Here is a 27,704-nt window from a genome sequence, read left to right as displayed (position 1 = left end):
AAAAAGGGATTCTCTTCCCGGGAGCCGAGACTACGAAAACTTCCCTGTTGAGACATTCAGTCAAGACTTTCCCTATCGTAAAAAACTGGTGTATTGAAAGCAGTGTGGGACTGGCTGAAAAAGCCCTTGGGGCAAAAATCCAAAAGGCTCATCTTTTCAGACGACTGTTTCGAATAAATCCCAATGGTAGACTGTGTCTGCATATAATTTAGAAGCTATACGAAAAGTAAGATGCTAATTGAATGTATGAATAGTGTCACTACTATTGTACATATAGTTTGTGTATCGCGAGTGGAGCGAGCGAAAAGGATTCTTTGAAAGAGCGAAACCAGTTTTACGAGTCGGGTAATCAGCCTAGAGGTAATAGTTATAAGTTATACGTTATTTGCGCAAAATGAATAATGGCTGAGATCCCGGGGGCATAGTCAGTAAAATGATATTTTTCCCATTTTATTCGTTTCAAGAGCGAACATTTTGAAAAATTAGAACATTCATTAAAGAGAAGAAAATTCTCGGGTACGAGGTTGCCGGTTTTCAACACTTTTCCCATCAGCGCAACCAGTTAGCAATTTTTAGACGACTTCTTGTTTTTTGTCGTTCCACAAATTCTGCATAGTTACATGTTACTATGATTCGCATTGACATTCAGATTTACTGTTTCTTCGATTACGTGTACAGCGAGGCAACTGGTATAACATACACAGTATATATGTGAGCAATTTTATGATAAAACTTTGGAACTTAAAAAAAAACAGCCGAACTTTTCTCAAGTAACAACATTAGCATGTCAAATTGAACGTATGTCTCCATTTTCATCACATCTAATCATAGAAATTCGTATTTGTTGAACATTTTTATGGAAACGTTGTGTTTCAACCGTTTCAACGATTCTAATAAAATAGCTGTCCGCGTGAAGGCGACCTCCCCGATTTACAGCCTTAACATTTTCAATCACTTAAGGCGAGGGGATACCAGCTCGAGAGAAAAAATGTCAGTGAAAACAAGAAGAAATAGGTAATGGTGTCACACGATTTTAAGTAGTCGGTAACCCCTCGTTTTCAATATATCAATCAGTTGTGAAGAAGAGACACTTGAACGGAATGAACAACAACTTCCCCCAGCATTAGCATTAAATATTGTAATATGTCATGTGAATATAAGACGCTTCTTGTCATGACACTATTGTCATCAGTGGCCATAAACATTCTTAAATGCTTACGATATTAACGAGTGACAGAATTCCATCAAACGAATCCTGGAATTACGGTGACTGGATATGTATGCTGCTACCATAGCATAATAATTAAAGAAATTGTTAATCTTCAACATAATGAAGCAAATTTTGTCATAAGAGATTCATGAATATGGTACTCAATACTAGAACCACGTTGCTCCATTTGAAAAACATATCCATCACTTCCCCCCATGAATGTGAATATAAATACAAATGGCGATGTAGTGAGACCCGTACGATACGTATAATTTACGTAGTGTAGCCAGAGCTAGAGTCAATGAAGAGCCTTGATATATAAGCAGTCGAATAGTTATATGCAGAAAGGGAACATGTAGCATATTAGCGAATTATAAGAAAAATACAATTTCCCGCGTTCAGAGTTTTAATCTCCAAAAAAATAATTCTATGAACATCATCAGCCTATTAGAATAGGATCATGTGAAACAAACAAAAAATATCAGCCCATCATGGAGGTACTCAGTGGTCACAATGTTACAATCGTGACACATAAACCACCTATGCATAGGTACAGGTCTAAATACGAGAGATTTAGGCTGCTATTGTAAACAACAATGAAATAATTAATTGCTGCTGAATAGATAAGGAAAGATGATCCCAAGCTTTTGCCAAACATTTAATTGAAAGGGAAAAGAAATTACCGAGAGAAAATATCATGTTTCCTCTATGGCATATACAACCACTTTTGGTGATCGCATTATAAAAGGATTGTATTTTATATACTGGACTCCATTTCGAACATAATCACCGAAATTAATTAAGCCGAATCAGGCAATTATACTTTTGCGAAACAGCAAACCGTAATTTGATATGTCGACGACTGAGCATTCTGGTAATTGTCGAAGTATAACATTACACGATCGACATTATTGGTTGCGTTGTAATCGTAATAAGCATGTATGGCGCTATAAGGGTGACAAATTTAACGGCTGTCTTTCGTATATTATTTTCAAAACGAAATTCTGCAATTTTCGTCTGATGTGAGAAGGTTTTCTATTGTGCGCACATATTGCGCTCTGGTTAACCATCAAGTAATCCCAAGAGAGAGGGTTTTTCGCTTTGTTAGCTTTAATATATTTCTGTATGACACCCATGCCACCAAAGAATGCATACCATGGGAAATTTGGAATATTGTTGTTGCCCTTTCCACTCTTTACGTTTTCAGTGCATCTGAATTAGCTCAGGTCTACCAGAATCTGACTTTGATCTGAAATTAGTTTATCGGATCTCATCCTGGCACTATTTTTAGGAATTGATTTGTTTTCATAATTTTTCTCATATTTTCCCGAAATTATTTTAAGAAATAAAAAAAAATGTGTGAAATTATGGGATAATATTCCCTGACCTGATTTGACAGTCCAAATAGACAATAATGCTATTTTGACAACGCAGTTATCATGCGTTAGAGTTGCTCTTTCCAATGAAAGTAAATAGATAGGTATGGCCAAACGTTCAAATTTGTTCTAGCCGGAGCACATACGGATTTGCATGGCGCCACCTCAAACGAACTCATTTCTAGTGCAAATTTCCACTACAAATGAGTTTGTTTGAGGTGGTGCCATGGAAATCCGTATGTTCTCCGACTTGTATGGACTGGCCATACCTACTTATCTACTTTCATTGGCTCTTTCATCGACGACAATAAAAATTACCTTTATTGGCCTACGCAAGCGTTAGTCGTCACGGTGTATAGTATATGCAATTAAAATTTAGTTATAATTTACTCAATCGAATATCTATTAGTGATTAGCCTGTACACCATTATAACATATATTAGATGACGTCCTTACAATTGAATACAATTAGCAGTAATGAGTTGAATGCATACAGAAAATAAATTAATTACAAAAATACAATTACTTACCATAACAAGCATTTAACTATGTCGACGCGTTTCAGCGTTTCTGTTATTTAGTTCATATGTTGAAGGCGGCAAGAGAGCGCCAATTCTATCAATTTACCTCGATTAAACTTTAAATAACCACAAATCTATAAAATGGATAAACCGGCTAAGGAATTCACTTTAATTTCATCAATGACTGCTCTGTTTTATCTCACAAAGTTCTTTGGCGTTATACCGTATGGACTTGGAGCTTTTTACAAAAGGAAAATTTTGAAAATTTCAATCGCCGGAAACGTATGGGCAATTTTTGCTACGATAAGTAGCTTTTTGAGTTCCCACTATGAGTCGTCGTCGGTAAATTCTGGCGACACTGACGGGTCAGGTCAGAATTTAAATGTTTATTGAACGGGTGATAAAATGTGTTTTGAATGTCAATAGTACTATCTAGACCCACAATTAGTATCTATAAGAAACGAGTGTTAGGCAATACTCTTACGACTGGGCATCTGTAGTGAATCATAATAAAAATGAAAAAATGGTGCATCAATCTGCTGTGTAATAGTACATTACTATACCAGTGAAGTAATTTGATATCTCGTATCCAGATGAGTAAAAGTATCAGAGCGCTTCAGCCCGAGGTACTTTTACTCATCGTGATACGAGATATCAAATTATTTCACGTGTAAAGTATGGCGTTTTACTTTACGAGCGATGGAAAAGGTTTTCACTAGTGAGGGAATAGCCACATTACCTCACTAGTAAAGTAAAATTGATTTTTCACTTTCGTTACGATTTCCAAACGATGCTCATGTATTGCAGTATGACTACTGCTGTATTCTTTAGTAAAGTCACTCAGGGTTCACGTGTACGATTTATTGAATCTAATTTCAATGCTTCAGGTACTCTCACAAAAATGATCGGAATCAGTCTGATGTACATGGAGCCAATTATGCTGGTGATAGACGTCGGCGGTTTTATGATAAATCAGAAGAAATTGGTGGCCTGCACCACAACATTGCAGGAACTTGACGATAAATTGAAAAAGGAGAACATAATCATTGATTACCGAAAAATAAGGCGAATAACCGTCACCTTGATTGTCGTGGTGTCCATATTTGAGTCTGGCATCATGGCCTATAATTACATTCAGCTCGAAGACAGTTTTTGGTTTGCTCCGCTATATGTGAGCACAATTTCGAAAATTTGGTACGTTGGGCTCGTTTACAACGTAAAACAAAAATTTGTTGCAATCAACTTGCACTTGGAAAATATGCAACGGAAGTTTAATGACAACAAGCGGAAGATAAAGGCATCCTATGACAAGGGAAAACGGTTGGATAGCGATCAGATTGGATATTTACATCGGGAAATTGTTGTGAAGAAAAATAAAGCGAACCGAACGTACGCTACCAAACGGAAACCAGACATATTGCAAGTACAATCACGAAACACATGGACGGGTAATGCAACGTTTCCGTCTTTCTCGTCGCCCATCACATTCTATTTCTGCTGAATATTTCCAGGTGAGCTGTACGGTTCACATAAATTTCAACAAACTATCAAGGAAAATGATGTGCATACCGTTGTTGGCGATAAGTTGGACAAGAAATTGCTGGTGCTGACACAGTTGCATTTCGAAATAGCAGAAATATCGAAAACTGTCAATCAAATGTTCAGTTTTCAAATGCTTTTTCTAATGGCATACGGATTCATGGCCATTACAGCTCGAATATATTTTGTCTATACAGGACTGGCGGGACAGGTGAAAAGGAATATTTTGCAAGTTTTTGTAGTTCAGTTACGAAAGCCGTTTTTTTCGTATGCCCGATCTATAATCGTCCTGTGATGCTTTTCGGCTCTCGTGCTTTTTAGATTTATTTTTGGCACAAGTGCCTTTAAGACTTCTTTTCGACATACCAATTCGATGAAAGTCTTGAGCGAAATAGAGTGGGAATCACACGACCTCGAGGCAATCTCTAAAGGTACCCAAGTTACATTCCATTTTCGGTTACATCTCGGGAACGAGACAATCTACAGAGACTTGTGATACCAACTTAGGCACTGCAAGATATCATCTAAACTATATTTTGGATATGAATGTTACGTAACTGAATTCGACAAAAATCTTGTTTCTTACGCGCAACGAAATAGGATTGTTTTCGAGCGTGATGTGGTACTAAACTCGCCAACATTTGGCTCCTATCAACAATTTCACGACTAATGCGAAAAACAACCTTATTTCGTTACCTGTATCGAAAATAGCTATTTTTCTCCTTCTAAAACAACATTCGTTTAGTCAATTCCAGTTGAGTTTCGATCTGCACAAAGCGCCCCAGTGTCGATAATATTCATAGCGTACACCGGTGAGTTTATCTGTAAATTCAAAGTTTGTTTGCAATATATCTTATCACATGAATCTCAGCTATTGGAAAAGCTTCTGTAAGAAACTTTTAAGCTTTTCTGACAACGTTGCTATTAAAGAGCTTTTGAGAGCTTTGAGCTGTGCTTTTGTATTCCACTGAAAAGTTCCACAATTTTCAATGGAATACAAAAGAAGCACAAAGCTCTCGTAAGCACAATTTCTTCTTAATCAAAAGCAAAACCATCCTCGTTTCCTATTATTTTAAAATTGAGAACTAACAACCCTACGACGATGAAATATAGCAAACCTTTCATTATGTCGTTCTAAACAGTCTACATAGAATTTGGTATTTGTGTAGATCGTCTGATTGGCAAAAGAAACACAGCTAATAACCGCTTGGCATGAACTGACCAGACGTTTTTCTGGTTCAAAACACTCTAATACTCTCTTTCACTTCTCTTGTTCCGTCTACATTTCTTTCAACACGAAAAAAATAATAATCTCGCCCAATTAAACGGATAATCCAAAAGATTGAATCTCCCAGACAACAGGCATCCCGTAAAATACATATTTTCAATTCGTATAGCAATACTCTTACAAGGAACGGTAAAGAAAATCGTATTAAAGGCTTTGACCTTACCATCTCATTTAACATTTAACCAATTTACTGAAGAGGTACACAAACCATTTTTTTTCGTTCTTAGTTCTTTCATTGTTTGAGTAGCGTATACATTGTTTTTAAATGAAAATTGACTCGAGAACATTTTCTACATCTTTCACATTTTGGTTGAGCAGCAGGCTTGGACTGATATTTGAGTGTGTCGAGCGATTTCGGATTCACTCTTTAGAAAACGCATATTTTTAAAACGAAGGGGTAAAACCTCGTTCGGCCGTGTTAAGTTCGAAACACCGTTTCGCCTTGTTCAGGCGCTTTGGTTGGAGAGCTTTTAAAAGCTTCGTGTTCTTTTGAATGTCATTGGAAAAGTGGAATACTAAGGAATTTCAAAACTCTCGAAAGCTTTTAGACCTTTAGTTATTTTAATCACTCGATATTTTCTCGGTGTTACTGTGACCGGATAGTAAATTCTTCCTCGATCTAAAAGCTCACTGAATAAGCGCAGATATGTGTTTGAAGTTAAGTATCTATTTGATCACCATCTCTGTTCTTTGGGTGCAGCCAGTCCGGACCTGTTAAACGGTATCACAAATTAGATAGAACAGTGAAAGGATTAGATGGTATCCCTTTTCTGAAATTCCCAGTTTTCGTTTTTCGAACATTAAATCCTTCCTTATTATTTTGTAATCCACGGGCATGCACCATGACATCTTCCATGACGATTTAAAAAAATACTCGCAACCTAATTACAATTTCATAATTCGAGGTGCTAAATGTGCTACGGTGATAATGTTGAGTTGGAAGACGAAAATCGACGGTCAGAAAACTGGAGTTTACATTCATAAAGTTGCAACAGCTGTGGATGAAGACCACTGCTATCAGACTGTAACACGCATATTCTAACTATTTTTCGCTGATGTATAACTGAAACGATTCAATGTCTCAACAGGTCAATCATCTCTCACTGAAATTGATGAACCATTGGATAAATTTCACTGCTTGCGGTTTTTTTGAACTCGATATGGCCACTCTGTATGCAGTAAGTCTTTACGCCACATATTTCTTGCGAATGAGTGATATCGTTGTTGTGCGACATTTTAGATCACCGGTGCTGTTACGAGTTACATCATCATTCTGATTCAATTCAATTTGGCTTATCAACGCACCAGATCTGCAGGTGGTAACGAAACGCTAGTGAACTCAACCAATTTAACGAACGCATCCAACGCTTAATGAAATTGAGATTAAAATCGCACGAAACATTATTTGAACTGATTTTGACGAGACTTTCCATACTCTTTCTTAATTTTTACAAATCGCACCCAATTGGTCCGAAATTGATCAGTGATCACGTGGAAGGCAACCACGTAACTGCAGTTTACTTGTACTAGTAAGATAGCGAAACGTTGAGAGTCTAAAGCGTAACGAGAGCTTAACATTGCACAGAAACAAAATATGTCTTGTTTTTCTAGTGATTCAGGGCTCTGACAATTTTGTTCGAGCCTAGCTTACTTTAAATGGAATAGGATTCAAGATACTTTCTATGTTTTCATTATAAAAATCGAATCAGTTGGTATGGTTTTTTTGACATCACTGAGTTACAATTTACAATGTAAATTTTACATAGGTTTTAAAGAACAGGCTAAGAGTTTTAAGACACATAAGAAGGCAGCTGGTACCCAAATTTGAACAATTCACTGTATATTTTCCATACACACAGAAAATTCTCTTCGTACCACTACCAATGAATGTAAACACAGCCCAACTTTTAGTGGGTTTTGTTTGCTTCCATCGTTTTATTCGTTCCACATACATTCCATCACATAACAATAGTGTCTCTTTTTTTAATTCTTCTTCTTCTATTCTATGTGGACAGACTGCTCATTTGATAGAGACCTAGCTGGCAACTACTGGAATGAGTGCAACTACTCTCTTACTCTCTTAACGTTTCCATCGATGAAAGCATAGAAAACGATGTGAAACTGATAAATCTGCAGAACGATAAGCACGTAGAAACGTGAGCTCAGTTAAGTTTACATAATAGGTATGGCCGATTTATCTTCAACGTTTTCATTAGTCATGTCAAAATAATATGAAAATGGGTGCGTTTGAATCCGTTTTAAAATTTGTAATGACCTCTGCGGTGACATTAGACCATATCTGGTAGTTTATTCATTGGTGAAAAATGGTCCATTTTCTGTTGCCTCTGGTGGTCCAACTTACTTGGCCAGGGCCTTTTTTGGAAAATTGGTTATGCTTATACTTACCATTTCCTTGACACTGAGATTCATTTATAAAAGATTGACAAAAAAAACTTTGCTGAAAAAAAGACCAAATTTGACTCGAGTTTACAGTTTAATTCAAATTGCATCAATATCGGAATATACATAATAATAATACACAACATAAATAGAGGGTAAAAGACGTGTGGAAGTTTAACATCTTAAGGTAGAATTGTTAAAAGGTAGAGTGTGTGGTGTGTGAACAATGTAATTGTCTTAAAAATTATGTAACACTTATCCGTGTAGTAGTAAATTTTCGTTAGAAGATTATTAAATTAATGAAATGTGCATCAGAAATTTTGCTTAGGTTTTCAATTTTTCTTACTTTTAACTTAAATTCTTAAAGTTTTCCTGTCCTACCATCTGCTTTCTTCTTATTTTATTAAATTTAAAAATTTTAATTTCAGTTAGTTCTAGTTATTTAGCCGGACGAAATAGAAAACAGATTTAACAAACGAATTGTTTTATGGCCGAAATGGTTCGTTATGCTTTACTACTATGCCTTCATCTCGATCCGTTTGATTAACCTTCAGTTAGAGTGAATTTTTAGACAACATAACCTCACAAAATTGATTTGTGTCGTCAAGGAAAGGAAAAAAAACGAAAACTGAGCTCTTCCAACTTGAATGCATACTTGGAAGGAATTCCCATAATTTGAATGACAAGCTCCGAGTGTCACCAATTCAAAGGAATATTTGGCACATTTACCTATCGCGCAATGACTTAACGGAGGTAAAATTGTCTATTTAAAACGACGTCTGAAGGAGAATATTTTCTCAACTCAGTGACGAAATGTGAAACGTTAAAGGGACCCAAAAACATGGTGACGGCACTGAGCACTTAGAGCAAATGATGTCATGATGGCATGATTCATATACAGCCGAATTTTTAGATGGCGCCACCTTGATACGTTTATAATGTAGATACGTAATCCTTACCTAATCCTAATACCGTAATTCACGCCGCACAGTGTTCCAAAACGTTACTGCCACATTCATAAATCTATTTTTGACATCAGTACGTCACTTTGCGACCCCTTTATGTCCGGAATTACCCTACAGTAACAGTAGACTTTCGAAAAACCAAGAAAAAATTTTGTTGGTTTTTTGGGTTTTGGAGCCCATTTTCCCCGTGAGGGGTTTGTAAATTTTCCATGTTAAATATAAAAGTCCTAAGGACGTTGCAACTTGCATTGAGACACCTCAAGCATACTCCTTATGGTATTTTCTATGTTCCCGAACCTACCTGCTCACCAATCGCTGTAAAACAGATCTCTTATTCCACATTTTCATCAATAACCAAAAAAATTCAAAAAAGCCTCATGAAATAAAATCGTTGTCTCTAACATTTCTGCAGCAGTAAGTGAAGGCGCGAGGCAGGGGAACATAGAAAATACCATAAGGAGTATGCTTGAGGTGTCTCAATGCAAGTTGCAACGTCCTTAGGATTTTTATATTTAACATGGAAAATTTACAAACCCCTCACGGGGAAAATGGGCTCCAAAACCCAAAAAACCAACAAAATTTTTTCTTGGTTTTTCGAAAGTCTACTGTTACTGTAGGGTAATTCCGGACATAAAGGGGTCACAAAGTGACGTACTGATGTCAAAAATAGATTTATGAATGTGGCAGTAACGTTTTGGAACACTGTGCGCCGTAGGTGTGCCTACAATTTGAATTTCAAGTGAACGAGTCGATGAAAAAGTGAACCGAAACTACATTTTAACGTTTCCTTCTATGAAAACGACGCTGCGTTGGAAAGCATTGCGTTAGAAAGATTTTGAATATCGACCGCACTTACGACGTGAATTATGAGGTTTTAACTTTAGCTACGCATAGCGACGCGAAGGAGACCTAATCGAAATTTTTCTTTCGTTTTTGTGTCAACTTTGACAGTATAACAAAAGAATTATTTGAATTAGCATCGATGTGCCATGGTTCCGCCTAATGATATTCTTCCTGAATAAAATTCTTTATTGACAAGCGAAAAAAAGACTGCTCACAGTGGCGCAGCCAGTAAAAAATCGATCTTTCTTCCTGAAGGTTTTTTTTTGCGTTTTTGATAATAATCCGTAAGTGTGTTGATCATGTCTCCACGTTGCAACGCGTTGGTTAGGCTCGTGACGCAAGTTTTAAGCATGATCATAATGCCAAGATTTGTAATGCTTTACACACTGTACTGACCTCAATGTTAATTTGGCATTAACAGGTAAAGTAAAAGATTTAAAAAATATTAAATTTTACCGTAAGAAACCTTAAGAAAAATATCAACGAAATCCGGATCGATTGTGAGGCTATCTTGTGTAAAACATCCCCAGTAAAAAGGCGGTGTTGAGCAATTTCACGCCGCGTCATTCACAATAACCCACAAAGTGACATTTTCCTTATACAAAATGTGTCACTTTGTCAATTATTGTGAATGACGGGGCGCGAAATTCCTAGCAGCCGAAAAGGCATGGATTGAATCTAATCGTTATGTCTCATTAAATTTTTGATTTTATTGATTTGTTACCGATACTACAATAAATTTTGAAAATATTCGGCCATGATATCACAGGTAAAATTGTTTACAAAAAAAAATTTGGATAAATAAGCGCAGTCTTAAATTAGAAATTGTATTTGATTAAACAAATAAAAATAATTTCGAGAATTTAATAAAATTGAAAATTCGAATATTTGTCTGTGTTATTTTAGTAGAAAATGTCCACTTCTTAGGATAGAGGTTGCAGTAGTATGGTCCAATTACTAAAAGGTAAATCGTTTTCATTTTTGTGTTTAATTTAATTGCATTTAAGGTTTTTTTTTTAATTTTTAATTTATTTTTACTTTTTTGTTAGACTTTATTAATTTCTTCATTACGTTTAGATCGAAGTGGAATGTTGATTGACACCACATCAAATCATTATTTTTGAATTTAAATTTAATTTTATGAGCGAAATATTATCACTTAATTAAACACTAACTCATACAATAAGTGCGCCTTGCAATTTAAAATGAATGGTAAGACTTGAACATTTTAACGCATTCGTCCTTCGACAGTATAGTTCTTATGCATGGATGTGTCGCCATTTCAAAACATTCAAATTTTTGGCGCAATTATGGTGTATGATTATTAAACATTATGTGCACTGAAATCCCTTAATTACTAAGACTATCCAAAAAACAAGACCTCTACTAATGAAGGGGTTGCTAGACTAAATTTTAAAAGGAACACATTTTCGAATAGAGTTTAGTTTTTAGAATTTTTTTTCTTGTTCGGGTCTTATCTACTTCAGTTATCTACCTGTACGAAATCATTCAAAGGGAAGAAAAATGGAAAAAGAATTTTGACATTTTGGGATTTTGAAAGTTCAAGAACAAATAATGCGATACCTTTATGTGAGGTGTTTGGCTCTAACACAGAGACAACTATCAGTGCTGTCATTTAATAATATGAAAAGATACTAAACTTTACTTTCATTTCGTTTATGATTCGCTAAAGATGTACGGACAAAAAGGTACGACACACCTCATACAGGTTGATCATTTTATCGCCTCTCGTATATCTGCAAGGGGTTCGTAGCTGAGATGAACTTAGTTTTTAATTTAATAACTTATTCGAGTTATAGTATGAATGCAATGAGTGTTGTGAATGGAAAATCTTCGTACAGGTTATAACTGATTTACCATAAAGCCCGTGTGTGTATGTTTACCACATTTATCAAATGAATTTTAACGCTCTAATATTGATCAAATAACGTGGTTCTATTCTATACAACAGCTATGCGTGTTTCGATGATGACAATGAATATTTTGTCTTCCGGATATCACTAATGTTATTTCGATGGGGAATATTATTGTGAGTACACAATAATGTCATACCAACGTGCATACCAAACACTTTTCGACTTAGTTTCTGTACGAATATGGCACATAAGTTTCGTATCGGAGCTCCGACTGAATGCAGTTCATATAACTTTAGCCATACTATTGAACTATTTCTTGCATTGTACTTTTGACCAGTGTTCTTGTAGAATTCGCAGGATGATTCCAAGACTTGTTCACTTAGGGGCGCGTGTGCAAATTATGTGTATCTACGCGGTATCCAGGATACTGGGAAATTTTTAGGGAAAAAAATTGGATACCGGGAAATCGATTGATAGCTGAACAAACCAGTGGGAAATGTATGTGCGGGAAGTCAATATTATGTATTTGGATACCGGGAAATTTCGAAAATTTCGACTCGGATACCGGGAAGAAAACATAATTTGGATACGCGCTTAGGGGAGGCACAAAGTTGACCTCTTAAGGAGATGTGAATTTGTATGTGGAAAGTTTTGTGTCGTTGTGTGACGTTACCCTCCCCCCAACAGTACACAGCCTTGAGTGAAATAAGTTTTCACTAAATGTCCCCCGACTAAATCGTAATTAGCTTTGAAAAATTAATAAAAATTTTGATGAATATTTGTATCGTCATCATCATCGCCACTTTTATCAAATTTTTTTCCCCCTATGATTACGTTAAACATTTACTTTAAATTTTGTTTATTTTTATTATCTAATTATTTCCCAAAAATTTTCATACGTTTAACTGGATTAACCTATAAAAAGATTTCCATTTTCATCTAAAGTTAATAATTTGTTTTTTTGTTTGGTTTTTTGTTACACATTAAAGTTGTAGAAAGGCCTATGCTTGTTTTTTTGTTACAATGTTTTTGTTTCGTCTTGAAAATATTTTCGTTTTCATTCAAAAAAAGTATGTGTAAAAGGAAGATTTATGACTTGGAAACGGAACAGTAAGAAAAACGAATCGGAAAGTTTGAAAGAAAAATTGGTTATCGATCAAATTTGAAGGCATGGATTATATGAGCAACGTTTGGATACGGTACGGTACATGTATGCATATTGTATATAGAATACGAAGCAATAAATCAAAAATAAAGAAAACTTCGATTCTCGTATGGAGAGTGAAACATTTTCATCTTTTTCTTATGAAAACATTATTTACACATGGAATCAGAGAGGATGGGAACAGTAACACGGTGAAATTGAAATAAACTTTTAGCTGAAGTGCTGTTCAGAGAATCGACTCTTGATTATTTACGGATTAATATCGGTCAATGGAAGTTTGTTTAATGTCGTGCCAATGTGCCGTCTTAAAATATACCTCAAAAGTTGGAAAAATCAAATCTTCAAGCTAAGTATAAGACCGTGGTTTGAAACCTATGCCAAGTTGTTTCATTACCCCAAATACGAAGAAATAGTATTTTACATGACTAGGGATGAAAAGACGAAAGTTTTCGTGTGAATTTTGTTAGCACGAAGCGTAGCCGAGGTCAATAAACACCCGAAAAGAAGCTTGAAACATGAAAAGTACGGTTTTTGATGCATGTAGCATTCAATTTTTTTTTTGTTTCATGACAATTTTTGGGCTCTGGAAGTGCTCTAACGAGAGTGGGCCCAGTTTATATCTCGGCCAGCATACGTCATGGAAAATCCAAATCGGTGTCAACGTTAAGGTATTGGTGACAGATGTCTGATGGAATTATAAAACAACATTTTTATTGAAAAACCAACCGTGCCAGACCAGCCGGAAATTCGGAAATTTGACTTGTCAGGTACGATAGAACTTTGATTCAAAATTTTCAATTTTCAATTTCACTCGTCAGTTGGGAGTTTTACACCAAATTGGTTTTTTTTTTGAAGTGTGCCGGCTGAGATTTAACTAAGCCCACCACTGTTACGACAATTCTAGGGCTCAAAGTAAAATGGTTTTTCGTTTGGGTAATGTTAGAATTAAGCATAGGTATCAAACCGCGACCTATGAGAGACTGATATGCATGGTGGTTCTCAGTCCAATAGAACTAAAGAGAACTTTTTCGTGAGCGAAATGTGGCACCACTTTTAGTCGGTTTTTCGAATTTTCAAATTTTAGATTTTTGAGTCATTTTTGAAGTGTGAGAACCGATCCAAAATATGCTAGGCAGCTACTAGACCGCAAAATTCTACCGATTGACCGAATTGCACTCAACAGAAAGCAGGAACTATTAGTTGGGTAGCATTTTATCCACAAATACTTGAAATTTCTCAAATTTTTGTTAATTTTCCCAAAAAATATTTTGCAAGAAAATGCAAGAAAAATCGAGAAAGCAGAGCCTGTCATCGTGAAAATGTTTTCATGAATTTTCTCAATATTTCACGATTTTCGTTATTTTTTTTGAAAATTGAAAAATTCCACGAAATCGTTTTCACGATGACAGGCTCTGCGGGAAAGGGTTGGAAAATATGGGCAAATGTTTTTCCACAAATATCACATGCCAGAAAGTGACCCCAATTTCATTACAGTTCTTCCAAACTAGCCGTTAAGAGCAATGAGGTCTTAAATGTGTTCCTTATTGATTAACAAAGACCGTAAATACTTCAAACAAAGAAAAACTAGCATAACTCAACGCGGCTCTCTTCTATAGAATGCTCTTCATACGTTCCTATAAAAATGGTCCTTACACCCTACACTAAATATTTTCAACGACAAACCTTATGATAGAGAACCGACGTTATATTCAGTTAACGGATAAGAATCCAATTTTAACTAAAATCTTGTAAAAATATCAGATTGGGACGTTGGGTAATCATTGCTCTTAATTACAGACGTTACAAACGTTATCGAGTTTTAACGAAAAGTTTGGACGAAAATGTTTCTTTTGAAATCGCTCAGCTAAGTGGAAATTTCCTAGGTATTCAGTAATCTAATCTAGTACTTCGAGATTGAAAAGGTTTTTTTTGTCTTAAATTTTACGTTCTTAGCCTAATGACCACAAAAAACACACAAAACTTTTTTTTTAAATCCAAGAAGACAAACATCAAGTTAATTGAAAAAATGTGACTTCGTATCCTCATCTCCCTTACAAATGTACATGTGACTTAACTGCCGCCCAGATCTTTAATTGCTTGTAAAATTCGCTTAACATGGCCAACTTTTGTCACACCCAAATCCTTCAGATCCCGTCGTCCTAGCACTAACAGTTCCTTACCTCGAATGTCATTCTTCACAAAACTGTCCATATATTCGCCCAGCTGCATTGCTTCTAACCATGTCACCACTTCGCTTGTGCCCCAGCTGCAGACCGCCTCCCGTGAATTCGTTGTTGACTGGGACTTCGCAACTGCTGCGGTTGAATTACCTCGGAAACGCATCCAGAACGGTTTCGACTTCTTTCGGCAATCCGGCTGTGAAGGAAGAATTTTGGTGAAGTTAAATTTGAGGTAAATCAAAAGTTGGAAGATCAAATCAGTTTCCATGAAACAAGAACACTTACTTCATCGATAGGCGCCAGCAGATGCAAGTAGGCTCGAGTCCGTCCATCATCACAGGTGTGGACGTTACACTTTCTCAACTCCATTTCCATATTGGCCAATGCCACACTCAACTTCGACTCTAAATCTTCTCTGAGTATCAAATGGTTACCCCGTTCCCGCAGCAAATCGCACGAATCTTCGTATAATTGCCGTGAAGATGTGGCTACTTCAGCCAATTGCGTTCTCAAATTCGGTCCTTCGACGAATTTCCCATGAGGATGAATTGCTTCCAAAGCATCGGCTGTTCGACAGGCAACGGCATACAGATCATGCTCCAAACTCGGATGCGAAATGATCAAAAATTTGACCCATTTCACCAGAGAGCTAACACACTCGATGTAATTCAGCAGCAAATAAGTTTCACGTTCCGACAGCAGGTCCCCTTCATCCATGTTGACAGCGCTCTCCGATACATTTGATGTTTGTTCGCGTGCAATAGAAATGCTGTGCTGGCGCTGTTTCTCCTGCCATGTCTTCAGCGAAATTTCCAGACTTCTGTTACGGCACAGCATTTGCACCCGATTTTTGTGTATTATTCGGATCATTCCCGGTGGTTGTACCCATGCTTCACCGTCCACTTGGATCGGAACACCTTCATCGCCCAAAATATTGATTTGAACGCTCTGACACTGAGCGATCCGATGATGCTGCAAATTGATAATTCTCGATGCTGCCATCTGTACCGATCCAAATACCGCAACAACTTCCAGTATCCGGTCGTCAAAACTCGGCGGCAAGAAGAAATCGTCCTTTTTGGTACTGCCCCAGAAATTCGTTCCTCCCATGAAGCTGGGTATATTGAGCACAACAATTCCCTGCAACGATGGCAGTGGAATCCGTTGACCGTCACACTCTAATTGTACGCGCTGTTCCAAATTCTTGTACGTTTTCTGTAGCCACTGTTTCGAGCCCAACACTCCGTACCACATATAATTCTTAGCGCGAGACCGACACTTCTCGGGATGCTCTTCACGTTTGTTGTGAAAATCTAACGAAATCTTCGCATCGATGCCGATGCCGAAATAGTTGTTCATCACACACTTCTCGTAATATCCTTCGGTTAGCGTCTCATCCGGATCCATCAATGGACTGACTGCAGCACAAAGTGTATCAGCATTGGCCAGAAGACATTTCGAAATGAAACCAGTCCCACTAGTGACATCTAGGGATGCAAAAAGAAAATTAACGTCACCGTGCAACACAGTGTGCCCGTTCTAAACTTACTCGGCCACGAAGGTAGTTGTACCATAGGATTGATGATTGGAAGCTTCTTATTCTTCTCAGACTTTTCCTTATCAGCGTCATCTTTTGATAGTTTCTCCATCCTGTCGAAGTTGAAGGCCAAACTGGAGCCGGCAAAAAGACTCGATTTCGATCCACCCAAATGCGATGTTTCATTCGGCTGGATGAATGATGATAAAATTAGGATTTTACACAAGGTCTGTTCAGACCGTCGACACGAACCTTAAACAAACTGCCACAACTGATTCGTCTCGTTGCCGCCGGTGAGCAATTGAGAAATCGCATATGTTCCGAGTCCAATCCCAACAGATTTGGATTGAAACCGGAATGTCGACGATCCTTTTCCTTGTCATATTCCTTGACAGTTAAACTGGGTGAATGGCTGGAGTGTCGTCGTAGCTCGTTGATGCGTTGTATGCGAAGGTCATTCTTTATTTCGGGCGAAGGTGGCTCAACGAAAACACTAACCTTCGTGTAGTGTTTCTGGAAAAAGAGAAAAAATTTCTTGAGGAAAATTGACTTCAGAAGTCAGGTGTGCTGGATTATTGTGGTCAGTCATTAATTTCGCAAAAGAGGGTCCCTCAACAATAGGGATGAACTTGTCTGTGGAACAATGAGTCGAAATCTCTACACTACATCAACCGAAACCCAACCAACGAAACGTCTACAGTTACTCACCTCGTCGCCATCATCCTTTTTGCAGGAATCATCGAAGCTGATGTGTCTCACATCAGTTGTTGTCGTAGTAGTTGCTGCTGCCATGTTTCCTATAGTTTCAACATCTGATAAGTCAATGCTGGATCCCTGTATCTGTATTTGAATTGTGTCTAAATGACGTTCACTGTCGTTCACATGACGAGTATTTTTCGTTGAGGCACTTTTATTTCGATTGGGTCTCTGATTGGAAAGGAAAATCATTTCTGTTTTACCACAAAACAAACGACAGTGCTGCTCTTTGTTGCGGTTCGAAAAACTCTTACCTTCACACTTTTCCTGGCTATGTCGAACCCTTCCACAAACTGGGCCAGACTACACAATTTGATCGGTTCGCTCGCCTTCTGATCGTCGCATCGATTGTCGATTTCGAAAACGATATTCTCGAAGCCGAACTGCAACGGATTCTCTGACTCTTCGCTGTCCATTCGCGGTACCGGTTTCTTTTTTAGCGAACGCTTACGCGGCTTGTCCGTGCATAATGTGGTTGTGTCGTCGGTGATTGTGTTGTCCTGCAATGCTCCAAACATGTCGTGTCCCAATACGGAACTCATGTCATCTAATAGGCTTTCGTCATGTAAGGCCTCTGTGGTATCACTGGTTTCCGGTGAATCTATATGACCTAAACGATCGTTTGACAGATCCTAAGGATGAGGAAAAAAAGAGTTTTTTTTTAGTTTCTGATGTGATGTGGACTCCATTGATTCATTAGTGGAGGTGAGTGTGGTCTCTACCTGAATTATGTCTGCTACATGTATCTGGGATAGAGAATCTAATTGTTTGTCCAATATTTCTGAATTAACACTGCACTCTTCATTGCTAATTGCTGATAATACATCACTGGCTTCCCCGGGAATTTCGTCCGAAGAAGATTTTTCCTGCAAGAAGTCAAACAAAAAGGGAATTAAACATCTATCACGTTGCTGGATACCACAAAAATGTTGGAGTCTTACTGGAGGATCGGTGTCAATAAGCGTAATGCTTTCGCTGACGTAAACATTTTCATGTTTCGGCGGAGGTCTTTCTATTTCTACTGATGGAAGAGCGACCTGCGGCACCTGAAGCATATTATTCGATGCAGTTGACTTCGATGACGACGGTGCGGTGGCGGTCGCTTGTTCGCTGATTGTTTGTTGATTTCTCAACATATTTCGTTCGTATACTTCGAATGGAATGAAACCAAAACCATCCTCTCGTTGTTCGGTTGCCGAGTATTTTACATATTCTAAACGACATAAACTAACTGTACTATCGTAGTCTACGTTGATATTGTTGGTTGCTTTTGATTCAGACTTTTTGTTATCTTTGCAAAATGGAAAAACGTTGCTCGCGCCCGCTATTGACTCAGTTCCATCTACCGATTCTTCTTTAATCACTTCCGAGCTTCGTCGGCTGCTGCCGTCCGCAAATTGTCGCGGTACGGGCAGACTGAGATCGTTAAAAAAGTATTCGTCCATTGAATCGCGACGGAGATCCAACGGAGATATGCATGTTAGATGGTTGGTCGAAACTGACGGTGAGATAATGTTGATGGGTGGCACGGGTGACGTCCACGGCGATGTTTCGGATGACGATGATGTGAATACGCATAGATTGTCCACTTGCATTGAGTATCGTTTATCGGAAGGTTTAAGCATTTCGGAATGTTGAATGACATTGCGTACGGCTCGTTTCAGGCTGTTCGCTCGGCATTGGAGTGCTTCCTTTTCGGAAAATGGAATGACACGACTGCTACGCCGTTCTTTCGTATTGAGCTCATCTTTTTCAGTCTTGTCAATTGACGATTTTAGGTTATTTGTTACCGAATCCAATGGACGTTCGCTGGCGCTTTTTCGAGCGATTTCGTTTAATGTTTTCATGAGTTCGTCACCAGCCAACGCTCCATTATTTTCTTCTTTAAGCGTTTCTAGAAGCATATCTAATTTTTGTCTGTGGGGGATTTAATGGGAGAGAAATTAACTTCCTGAAAAAATGTTGAACGAGTACGACCAAGGCAGAACTGGCTATCTGACGGCCAATCGCACAATATGGCCAGTCCTGGCCTGGCAACCACAGACATGATAAGGGATGTCGAAACATGGTCGAGTAAGCACCATCTGTTACGATTTCTCTCAGAGAAAGTAACGCCATCTGTTATCATTTCTTTGGATGTAAGACATACACTCTGTACCTACCTTAATATATCACATTTTACATTCAACTGCTCCTCATCACCGCAATGGTCGACTATTCTCGCCAGAAAATCATTGACCGACTCACACAACATTTTCGTTGAACTTATCACAATGTCAAAGTCTTCCGTTTCGATGATTGACTGCAACTGCAAATTGATTAATTCCTCAAACTCTTTGAGCATCAGTTCGGAACCGTGTGACATCGACATTTTCGGCGTTTTCAATGCGATCGCCTTCTCGAAGACCATAATACTCCAGCGGTCCAGCATTTTCGTGCTGGCCGATTCATATCGTTCGAGTATTTGCGGTAAATGTGCATCGTCGTCACAAGACGAACCCCAACCCAACACTCTGGCCAAATCGTTACCGGTGCCCAATGGCAGCACAGCCAGTTGGCATTGCTTCTGTAAATGGTAAAATGATTCGAAATGGACGACAAAACCAAAAATTTGCGCAATAAATTACGTTCATATCCAGTCGATCAATTTCGCTGAGCACCCATCCAACCGATCCGTCGCCCGAACAGACCAGTATTCGAAATGGATCGAAATGTCGAAATAATCTTAAACCTAAACCGGGACCAGCCGATACCAAATCGAATACTTGAGCTGGATTCAGTAATTGCTTAAAACGTCTTAAAAATTTAACCCCCTGATTGTCACCCGACTTAGAATTAACGAAAACCAATAGTGGCGAATAGCTGCCGTGTGGTTTCACAATGTCCCATGCTTCGTCGACGCCAATGGAATGTACAGAAGTTGGTGGTATGACGGACACATGTGCCGATCCGAGTGGGCATTTTAGGACTTTGATTTGCGGACGACATGCGGTGTGCACTGTGGTACGGCCTGTGTTGTAAGAGAGAAGTGATGATTATAACTCAATTCGTTGTAGCTGCCATCGACATTGTTCCCGTTTGGAAAGGTTCTCCAACTGCTTTTCCAAAGCTAAAAAGCAGTTGGAGAACCTTAATGACGACGCCTTCCTTCCTTTAATAATCATTTAATTCTAGCAGTGCACTCCAGACGCACACAACAAAGAGAACAAAATCAAATTTACGTACACCACAAGCATCTCCAATCTTGTAGACGTAACACCGATCCACATGTCTTTTTACAAATGGCACACGTCGACGAAACCGGTAAATTTCCTTCCATCCATTGATGTGGCATGATAATGTTCTGACAATAAAAAAAATCGAAAATGTTCCCGTAATTTTTTGCTATACGTGGCACGGTGTGCATTAGCACAAAATTATCACCTACCCCATCATCATCTTCAATAATATCTTTGCCAACCGTTGCCAGTGTGGTCCATTTGCAATTTGGAATCGCTTTGGCTGCGCATCGTTTATGCACTTTACATTTACACACTTCACATGAGAGGCCATGTGACGTAACACCGGACAGTGCATCGCGACAAACGTTGCAGTAGGTTGGGCGGGCATGTGATGTTGCATACCTGTTATTCAAATTTATACGAATCAAACTTGGCAAATGAAATTATGGCTCGTAGGTTGGTGAATTAATAAAGTTAGCTGTTCCCATCAAGCTGCTCTCAACGTTGCGGAAATGCAAATTTCCGTTCGCTTTGTCGTTCATCTGAATGGGTCTTTTGTAAACGAGTTTCAATTAACTTTGAATTCAATTATGTCGATTTTACGCAATGCTAATGGTTGCATTGCTGTGAGTGGATGAATAGAAAATGCTAATGAAGCCATTCGTGTTCTATTAGTGTAAAGAAAGCTCCACCATTCTGCGAATCAAGGTGGCATTATTTCGGAACACGTTATCTAACACCGTAGCGATATTCATCTTCCAACCAAAGTCGATAAAATTTGACGATAGAGTTCTGACTAGGGTCTTACATTACAAATTGTTAAGACCAATGAAGTAAAAGATTAAACAAATGAAGTAACCAATTCGGTGGTCGTATGACCAACACGATTTCGGATGGGTAAAATCATTGATGGCTCACGCCTTCTTCTAGTTCTAGTTCTCTGTCTGCCAATATAACAAATTGCTACAGAACGAATCGTAAACACTTACCAGTGATGATGGTTAGCGAGAAAATCATGCTGATCGAGTGGTCCAGGTTCAAAAAATTCTCTGGTCGACGCAGCTTTCATTGCAGCTAGCCAATCTTCCATTTCACGTCTTGATTCAGCACAAAGCACTAATGAGCGCGTAGGTGTAATTATCTGAAAAGAAGGAAAGGCGTTTTTTCAGTTACGTTAATTTATGGCACAAAAACGAAATTTTGGGTAGTTGTGTCCGAGGAAATTTTTTTAGGGGAAACCCCACCATGTGTGTCGAATTAGAACATATTTTTAGGGTACGTTTAGGGCAGACCGGTCTTCAGCTTTAAGTGATCTTTCATTAAGTATGAAAAATGTACAAACTGTTCAACTTAGTTTGCATAATTCCCACATGGATTTCAAATTAAAATTTGCCATTGCCCAAGCCACTTTTTCATCATTTGTTTCGTTTTCGTAGTGAAAAACGGTAATTGTGAAATTTCATGACGATGTTATTTTCGGTGTGTTGTAAACGTCTGGTATACAGAAACTTGAGTGACATTTTTACCTTTATGTTCTGGGAAATACCATTAATCATGACAAAACAATGACGAAAAAAAAATGTTTCGGGTCAGAGGATATCAGTATTTCATCGTCATGGCACTGGCACATACTATACATAATACGTTTACGCATTTTACGCATATATTGTGTTTAGTCTTGGTAGATAATTCGCATTTTCAATTTTCAGATAGAAAACATAAATGGGAATGGGTCAACATTATCTCTGTGTGTAACGTATTTCCATACATTAAACAGTAACGACAATGTCATAATTTTGAGTAAGGTTCGTTGTATGTACCACCGGCTACCAGATTTTACAATTTGCGATTGTTATGGGCCGGTATGGAAGTATTTAAGTAGACTATTTGGGAACTCAGTGAATATATCGCTATCACATTATTATCAATAATAAACTGTTGTTGTTGTTGTCGGATGTTCTGCGAACGGGTCACACTGGAAAGGTCAAAAATTTGTTTATGGATACAGTGTGATTACGAGAACATCGTTATATAACCATTTCAGCTTAAGAGTAATGTTTTAGGGATAAGCACTGCGTTGGATTTAACATTTATTTTCGGTATTATGATGTGGAGAATGGGAAGATAAATGGCCAGGCTGCCATTGTTACATCGTTGAATTCCTACCTTGAAATGCTAATTAATTTCGAAAACGAACAGAAGATTTAGCCACTCATTAGTATTGGGAGGCCATATGAAATTTATTGTTTAACAGAATCAATTACCGCACACATATTTAGGTGGAAATGTGTGCCGTGACGTGTGACGAATTGTAAACAATTTGCTTGTTTGATGAGAAGATACAACATTTTCAGCTTTTCATCCATTTCTGTTACGTATGACCTTCAGACTATGGTCATATCGTAGCTTCTGGACGCCGCGCTGTAGAGAGGTTTGTAACGAATCCGGTTAGACTCCAAGCCTGAAACTACAAATTTTTGTGGAATCTTGAATTCTTAGTCTTGGATGATTTGTCGCAATAGGTCGTTATTGCAGTCCGTACTCCACATGAAATGGTTTATGAGAACGTACCCTAGCCTCCATAAAAGCCTCCAAATTTTGATACATGTATGAAGGGTCTATTTTTGGGAAAACATTTTCAAATATTTTCTCCTACATTTTCCCGAATTTAACTAAATGTGAGAAAATTTAAGAAAATCTAGGAAAATGTTTTCCCAAAAATAGTCCCTGTGTGTTTTAACTGATAGCATGACTACTATCTGTTCGAGAGAAATGAAATGCCTATTCTGATAACATTGCCTTCCAAATATTTTCTATGTTCATACTACTAGAAGCAGTGCAATGGTGCTACACATTTTGATACACCTTTGAACTTTTCTTCACAAATAATCCAGCAGTAGGAAAGATATACCTTTACCGTTCATTTCATCAGTCCGTTGAATAAATAGTATTGAAATACGAGGATCTAGTAATTAATGAGTCATGTTTCGCCTGGCGTCAATCAATATTCGCATGAAGTTACGTGGAAATGGTCATTAAGATGACCATTACGATGTAAATGATATTACCAATGATAGCTTCTACAATTATTTTCTCTACCTCAGGCTACGCAGAATGCCTGGGGTTCACGCTTAATTAATAATCCAGATTCTCTCAAACGATGAAAAAGTCATCTATTTACCCAGTCTTTACGTTGCGAATTGGCAAAATAAACGCGAAAAAAAGTGAAATAGAAGTCATTGCAAAACATTTTACGTACAATGTGTACATACGTACAAAGTGTTCATACGAGCAATGTGTACGTACCTTAGACGAATTATTACTAGACAGGCATTTCGTAAATTGTGTCCACAACATCAGTTTGTATAGGATGCATATTTCGTACGGTTTTACGTAAAATTTTACACCAACGATGACGTTTTTGGTAGTTGTCAGTTTAGTATTTTGAAAATCCAGTATCGCGACGCGAATGTAACGTTTTGTTTTTATTTAATATTTGGGACAATTTATCATTAATTTACTATGAAAATATTGTATTATTGTACGCGTTTTTCGAGTGCGGCCTTTATTAGGAGAAGACAGAAAAGAAAAGGTTTGAAATTTCAAGTGTTTTTACATGAATTGTGTCAAAATTGGGTGAATTCGAAAATATTTTTCCGTGAATTTTTGCGTATTTATGTATTTATTTGATTAAATTACTCTTCTTGGAGTACACTCCGGTCTCCGAAAGTTTCCAACTTCATCTCCAAGGTAATCGTTCCAATATTTAAATTCGTTTTAAATTCCAAAGTTTTGCGTAGCAAAAAATTTCGAATTCTTCGCGCTAATTTGCCCACCAATTCTAACACTATCAAATATTTCATTTTTTATGTCGGGGACACAATTTTTACGTAATATTTTTTCGTAATTTCCGGTCTATATATAATTCGTCTAAGGTACGTACATTATTTTTTGAAACTCATCCATAACGAAAGTGCTCATGAAAAAGAATGTCGTCGTGGTAATGGCAAACATTGATAAACGGTATAAATTATCGCTACCAATAGTGATAGTTAACATACGGCAAGCATATGGGCAATTTTATACTATCGGATCTAGTACTTCATTTGTTGATCTATTTTCAAGGGATTGATGTCAAATACTGCAATTCTTTGATACATAAGACCGCTTTAATTGCAGATTGTCGTTTACTCCGATATCGATAATAGATGTCAGTAACAGGTTAAAACAGAAGGTAGCCTTTATAACAAGAATATTCATGTCCAACCAATTCATGATCACCCTAGGTTTCTACTAATTTCACTTTATACCTCGATTTTTGAGAAACCTTTGATACCGAATCCTTTTTACAATGCTCAGTGGTTAGATGTCCACCAAACCTAGTTCCCATCTATGATTATTAATTGGAGTCGAATACCGGTGTCTACCAATAATGTTTTTGTCAGTAAGTCGTTGACATGATCCGATTCAATTAGATTTGTTTTGGTTCACAAATCTGACAATCGGTTCAATCGGTTTTCAACTCTCGCCCAGACAAATCAATCGAGTAGTGGAAAGCAGACGAGTTAACCACTACGCTAGCATGAAGGCAGCCATAGAATAACCAAATTCTTTCTTTGAGAATGCCATGGTGGTTATACCCACATAAAATTTTCTCAAACTGAAATGCCGACATTATTGAAAATTTTACGTGGAAGACGTTCAATTTGTTACGAACGAGGGAAGGATGGGAATTTGTTTTGCACAGATTACATCTACCGTGGTGTAATGGATTCTCATATCGATGTTGGTAAAGCATATTTCGGGTTTTGTAGTTTGTGTGTAAAGTTTGTATATCTCCCTCGGTTTCGCCTCGGTACGACAAAGACTTTCAGCATTCCATCCCTAGTTATGTCAATGACTGACAGGACCCAATTTATGTTCGTTCGTTGTGAAGTAACAATTCGTTAGAATTCGATCAGAAATCTGAATCTAATGCGTGAAATGACTACTCTGAAGTGTTAATACGGCACTCGAGGATGGTACTCTGATGTTAAAGCCAAATCCATTTTTCATACCAGCTTCTTATTTTTCATCAAATGAAATTCATTGATTTTTTTGCTATTTAAATGAAAAAAAAAAAAACTTTTTTATTTCATAACAACATGAACCCCATATTTTCGCTGTAATTGCCAATTAAATTTAGGATGTTTGATAATATCTTTAGGCTTATTATTTCAGGTAACATTCAAAAAAAAAAAAATTAAGCTTCTTCTTATGACGCATTTTTCAATTTTATTATGAGCCGTTTAATCGTAATGTGTAGCGTTAACGACAACGACGAGCAATTTTAATGGAAATTGTGTATTTTACAGTATTGCCTGGAAATTTGTTGTTTTCAACGCGTGGAAAATTTATAGCATATAGGCCAAAGGCAAGCGTTCTCCAAGCTGGTATAATACCAGTGGTATTACATAGCAAAACAGCAATTGAATTTTATAGAACGTCTGTAAAAGGGTTGGAATTCGGTTCAGGGGAAGACACTAGAGAATCCCGTGTCAGACAAGATTCCAAATGAAATGTATCTAGCGTTGCTATCGCCCCAAAGTTTACTCAAGCTTCACGATGTACACACTGAATTTATGTATTTTGGCGAGATATCAGTTAGGCAAGGACCTTTTTTTTTGGTTCCTTGCATACTTTGAGGCGTTGTTCAGAAGCCAAGTTAAGCCGTTGGTGCATTGATGTTAAGGTTTAAGGGGTCTTAAAACCAAGAAGTATACTATATGCAAGTAGAATATAAATGATATCAATGTGGTTGGCGAGCCGAATGCAAGGGCTGCGATCACATAGGTAATAGGTATTTGTTTACATAGGGAAGAAAATAGGAAATTATGTGCAAGGAGTGATAAAACGTTATCAAAACACTAATTTGCTTAACAATTTTGTCAAACAAAAACAAAGGCGACGGTTTGGGAGAGAAAACTTCTATTTTCCGCCCTGTCAAACGAAGAGGTGAGAAAATGTACATTCTCTTCCCGGAAATGTCATCATATGCAGCATCAGCAGCGCTTTCTCTTATGGAAAACAAGGTCGATACATGAAATAGCTATCTAGGGAGAAAAGTTAGAAATTTCATTTCATGGGTGTTCAGGATCAACCGGGAAAATGAAATCTTCTACTTTTTCCCGAGGTAAACAGAACGATTTTTCACAACAAATTCTCCCGAAGTATCAGCTGAGATGAAAAATAAAACTCTTTCCCAACGCACTACGTAATAGGGACTAATAAGTCTAATTTCTCCCCGTCTACACAATAATGTTGTGCAAATTTGCTTATGAGATAGGGAAGTTACAAATGTCGTTTTCTCGGGTATGTTATGGCCCTCGCTGTGCACTCGACAAGCAACTTTTCACTTTTACTCCATTACAGTTAAAAACAAAAAAAAAACTATTTCACGGCATAACGTGCCAAAAATAGCAATTTCCCGCTGTTGTGTTTTGGCTTTCAATAACTTTTTTTACGTTCCGACGTTTTCCACGACATAGTAACCTAGTGTGTTTTTCGTCCTTGCTGCCTTCCACTTATCTTTAATATGACAAATTACATCATTTCTCATGCAAACGCCTTATGTTCAACCGTTTTCTCATTATCGCAAATATATTGGAAAAGTTAAAAGAGGTTAATCGCTCCATGGAACATAAATTATTTAATTTCATTTTTCTAGAAATTGTGGTATGATAATGTAGACCTGCGCTACGCTATTGTTCGTTATAAATACGCACAAAACACAACCTGATAATTCGAACAGATAGTATAAGCTTCGTTTAAGTCTGGGGTGTGCGAT

General features: G+C 37.5%; 2 protein-coding genes across 5 annotated transcripts in view; one reads left to right on the top strand and one right to left on the bottom strand.

The window, feature by feature from the left end:
• Window positions 1–4,005: 4,005 nt before the first annotated feature.
• LOC119076508 (gustatory receptor for bitter taste 66a-like) lies at window positions 4,006–7,359 on the top strand. Of its 2 annotated transcripts, XM_037183290.1 has the most exons (6): window positions 4,006–4,555; window positions 4,619–4,857; window positions 5,392–5,458; window positions 6,840–6,958; window positions 7,023–7,112; window positions 7,175–7,359. In XM_037183290.1, the coding sequence occupies exons 1-6, from the start codon at window positions 4,009–4,011 to the stop codon at window positions 7,304–7,306; spliced, it is 1,194 nt and encodes a 397-aa protein (XP_037039185.1). In that variant the 5' UTR covers window positions 4,006–4,008; the 3' UTR covers window positions 7,307–7,359. The 2 variants fall into 2 exon arrangements, 1 of the variants encoding a protein (XP_037039185.1); XR_005087638.1 differs by lacking the exons at window positions 4,006–4,555; window positions 4,619–4,857; window positions 5,392–5,458 and adding an exon at window positions 6,269–6,591.
• Window positions 7,360–10,955: 3,596 nt separating this feature from the next.
• LOC119076505 (diacylglycerol kinase eta) overlaps window positions 10,956–27,704 on the bottom strand; it is an 83,919-nt gene continuing 67,170 nt past the window's right edge. For 2 of the 3 annotated variants that reach the window (XM_037183285.1, XM_037183287.1), the window contains 14 exons: window positions 21,868–22,019; window positions 21,085–21,280; window positions 20,883–21,000; window positions 20,285–20,667; window positions 19,820–20,223; window positions 18,599–19,574; window positions 18,380–18,523; window positions 17,912–18,289; window positions 17,610–17,828; window positions 17,154–17,414; window positions 16,914–17,091; window positions 15,650–16,851; window positions 15,365–15,560; window positions 10,956–11,099 (listed from right to left, as the gene is read on the bottom strand). In XM_037183285.1, coding sequence (XP_037039180.1) covers window positions 10,978–11,099; window positions 15,365–15,560; window positions 15,650–16,851; window positions 16,914–17,091; window positions 17,154–17,414; window positions 17,610–17,828; window positions 17,912–18,289; window positions 18,380–18,523; window positions 18,599–19,574; window positions 19,820–20,223; window positions 20,285–20,667; window positions 20,883–21,000; window positions 21,085–21,280; window positions 21,868–22,019 — 4,929 coding nt within the window. In that variant the 3' untranslated portion in view covers window positions 10,956–10,977. Of the gene's footprint in view, window positions 11,100–14,503; window positions 15,561–15,649; window positions 16,852–16,913; window positions 17,092–17,153; window positions 17,415–17,609; window positions 17,829–17,911; window positions 18,290–18,379; window positions 18,524–18,598; window positions 19,575–19,819; window positions 20,224–20,284; window positions 20,668–20,882; window positions 21,001–21,084; window positions 21,281–21,867; window positions 22,020–27,704 lie in introns of those variants that run through there. The other variant, XM_037183286.1, reaches the window with a different exon arrangement.

This window comes from Bradysia coprophila, unplaced genomic scaffold (genome assembly GCF_014529535.1).
Source record: "Bradysia coprophila strain Holo2 unplaced genomic scaffold, BU_Bcop_v1 contig_232, whole genome shotgun sequence".
NCBI lineage: Eukaryota > Metazoa > Arthropoda > Insecta > Diptera > Sciaridae > Bradysia > Bradysia coprophila.
This window is presented reverse-complemented; position numbering and strand designations above follow the sequence as displayed.

Excerpts from the sequence above, each read along its gene's own strand:
- LOC119076508 (XM_037183290.1), top strand. The coding sequence starts at position 4,009 with ATGATCGGAATCAGTCTGATGTACATGGAGCCAATTATGCTGGTGATA. Across the intron at positions 4,858-5,391 it reads ATACAGGACTGGCGGGACAG|TCAATTCCAGTTGAGTTTCG; the intron begins GTGAAAAGGAAT and ends ACATTCGTTTAG. Across the intron at positions 7,113-7,174 it reads ATATGGCCACTCTGTATGCA|ATCACCGGTGCTGTTACGAG; the intron begins GTAAGTCTTTAC and ends GCGACATTTTAG.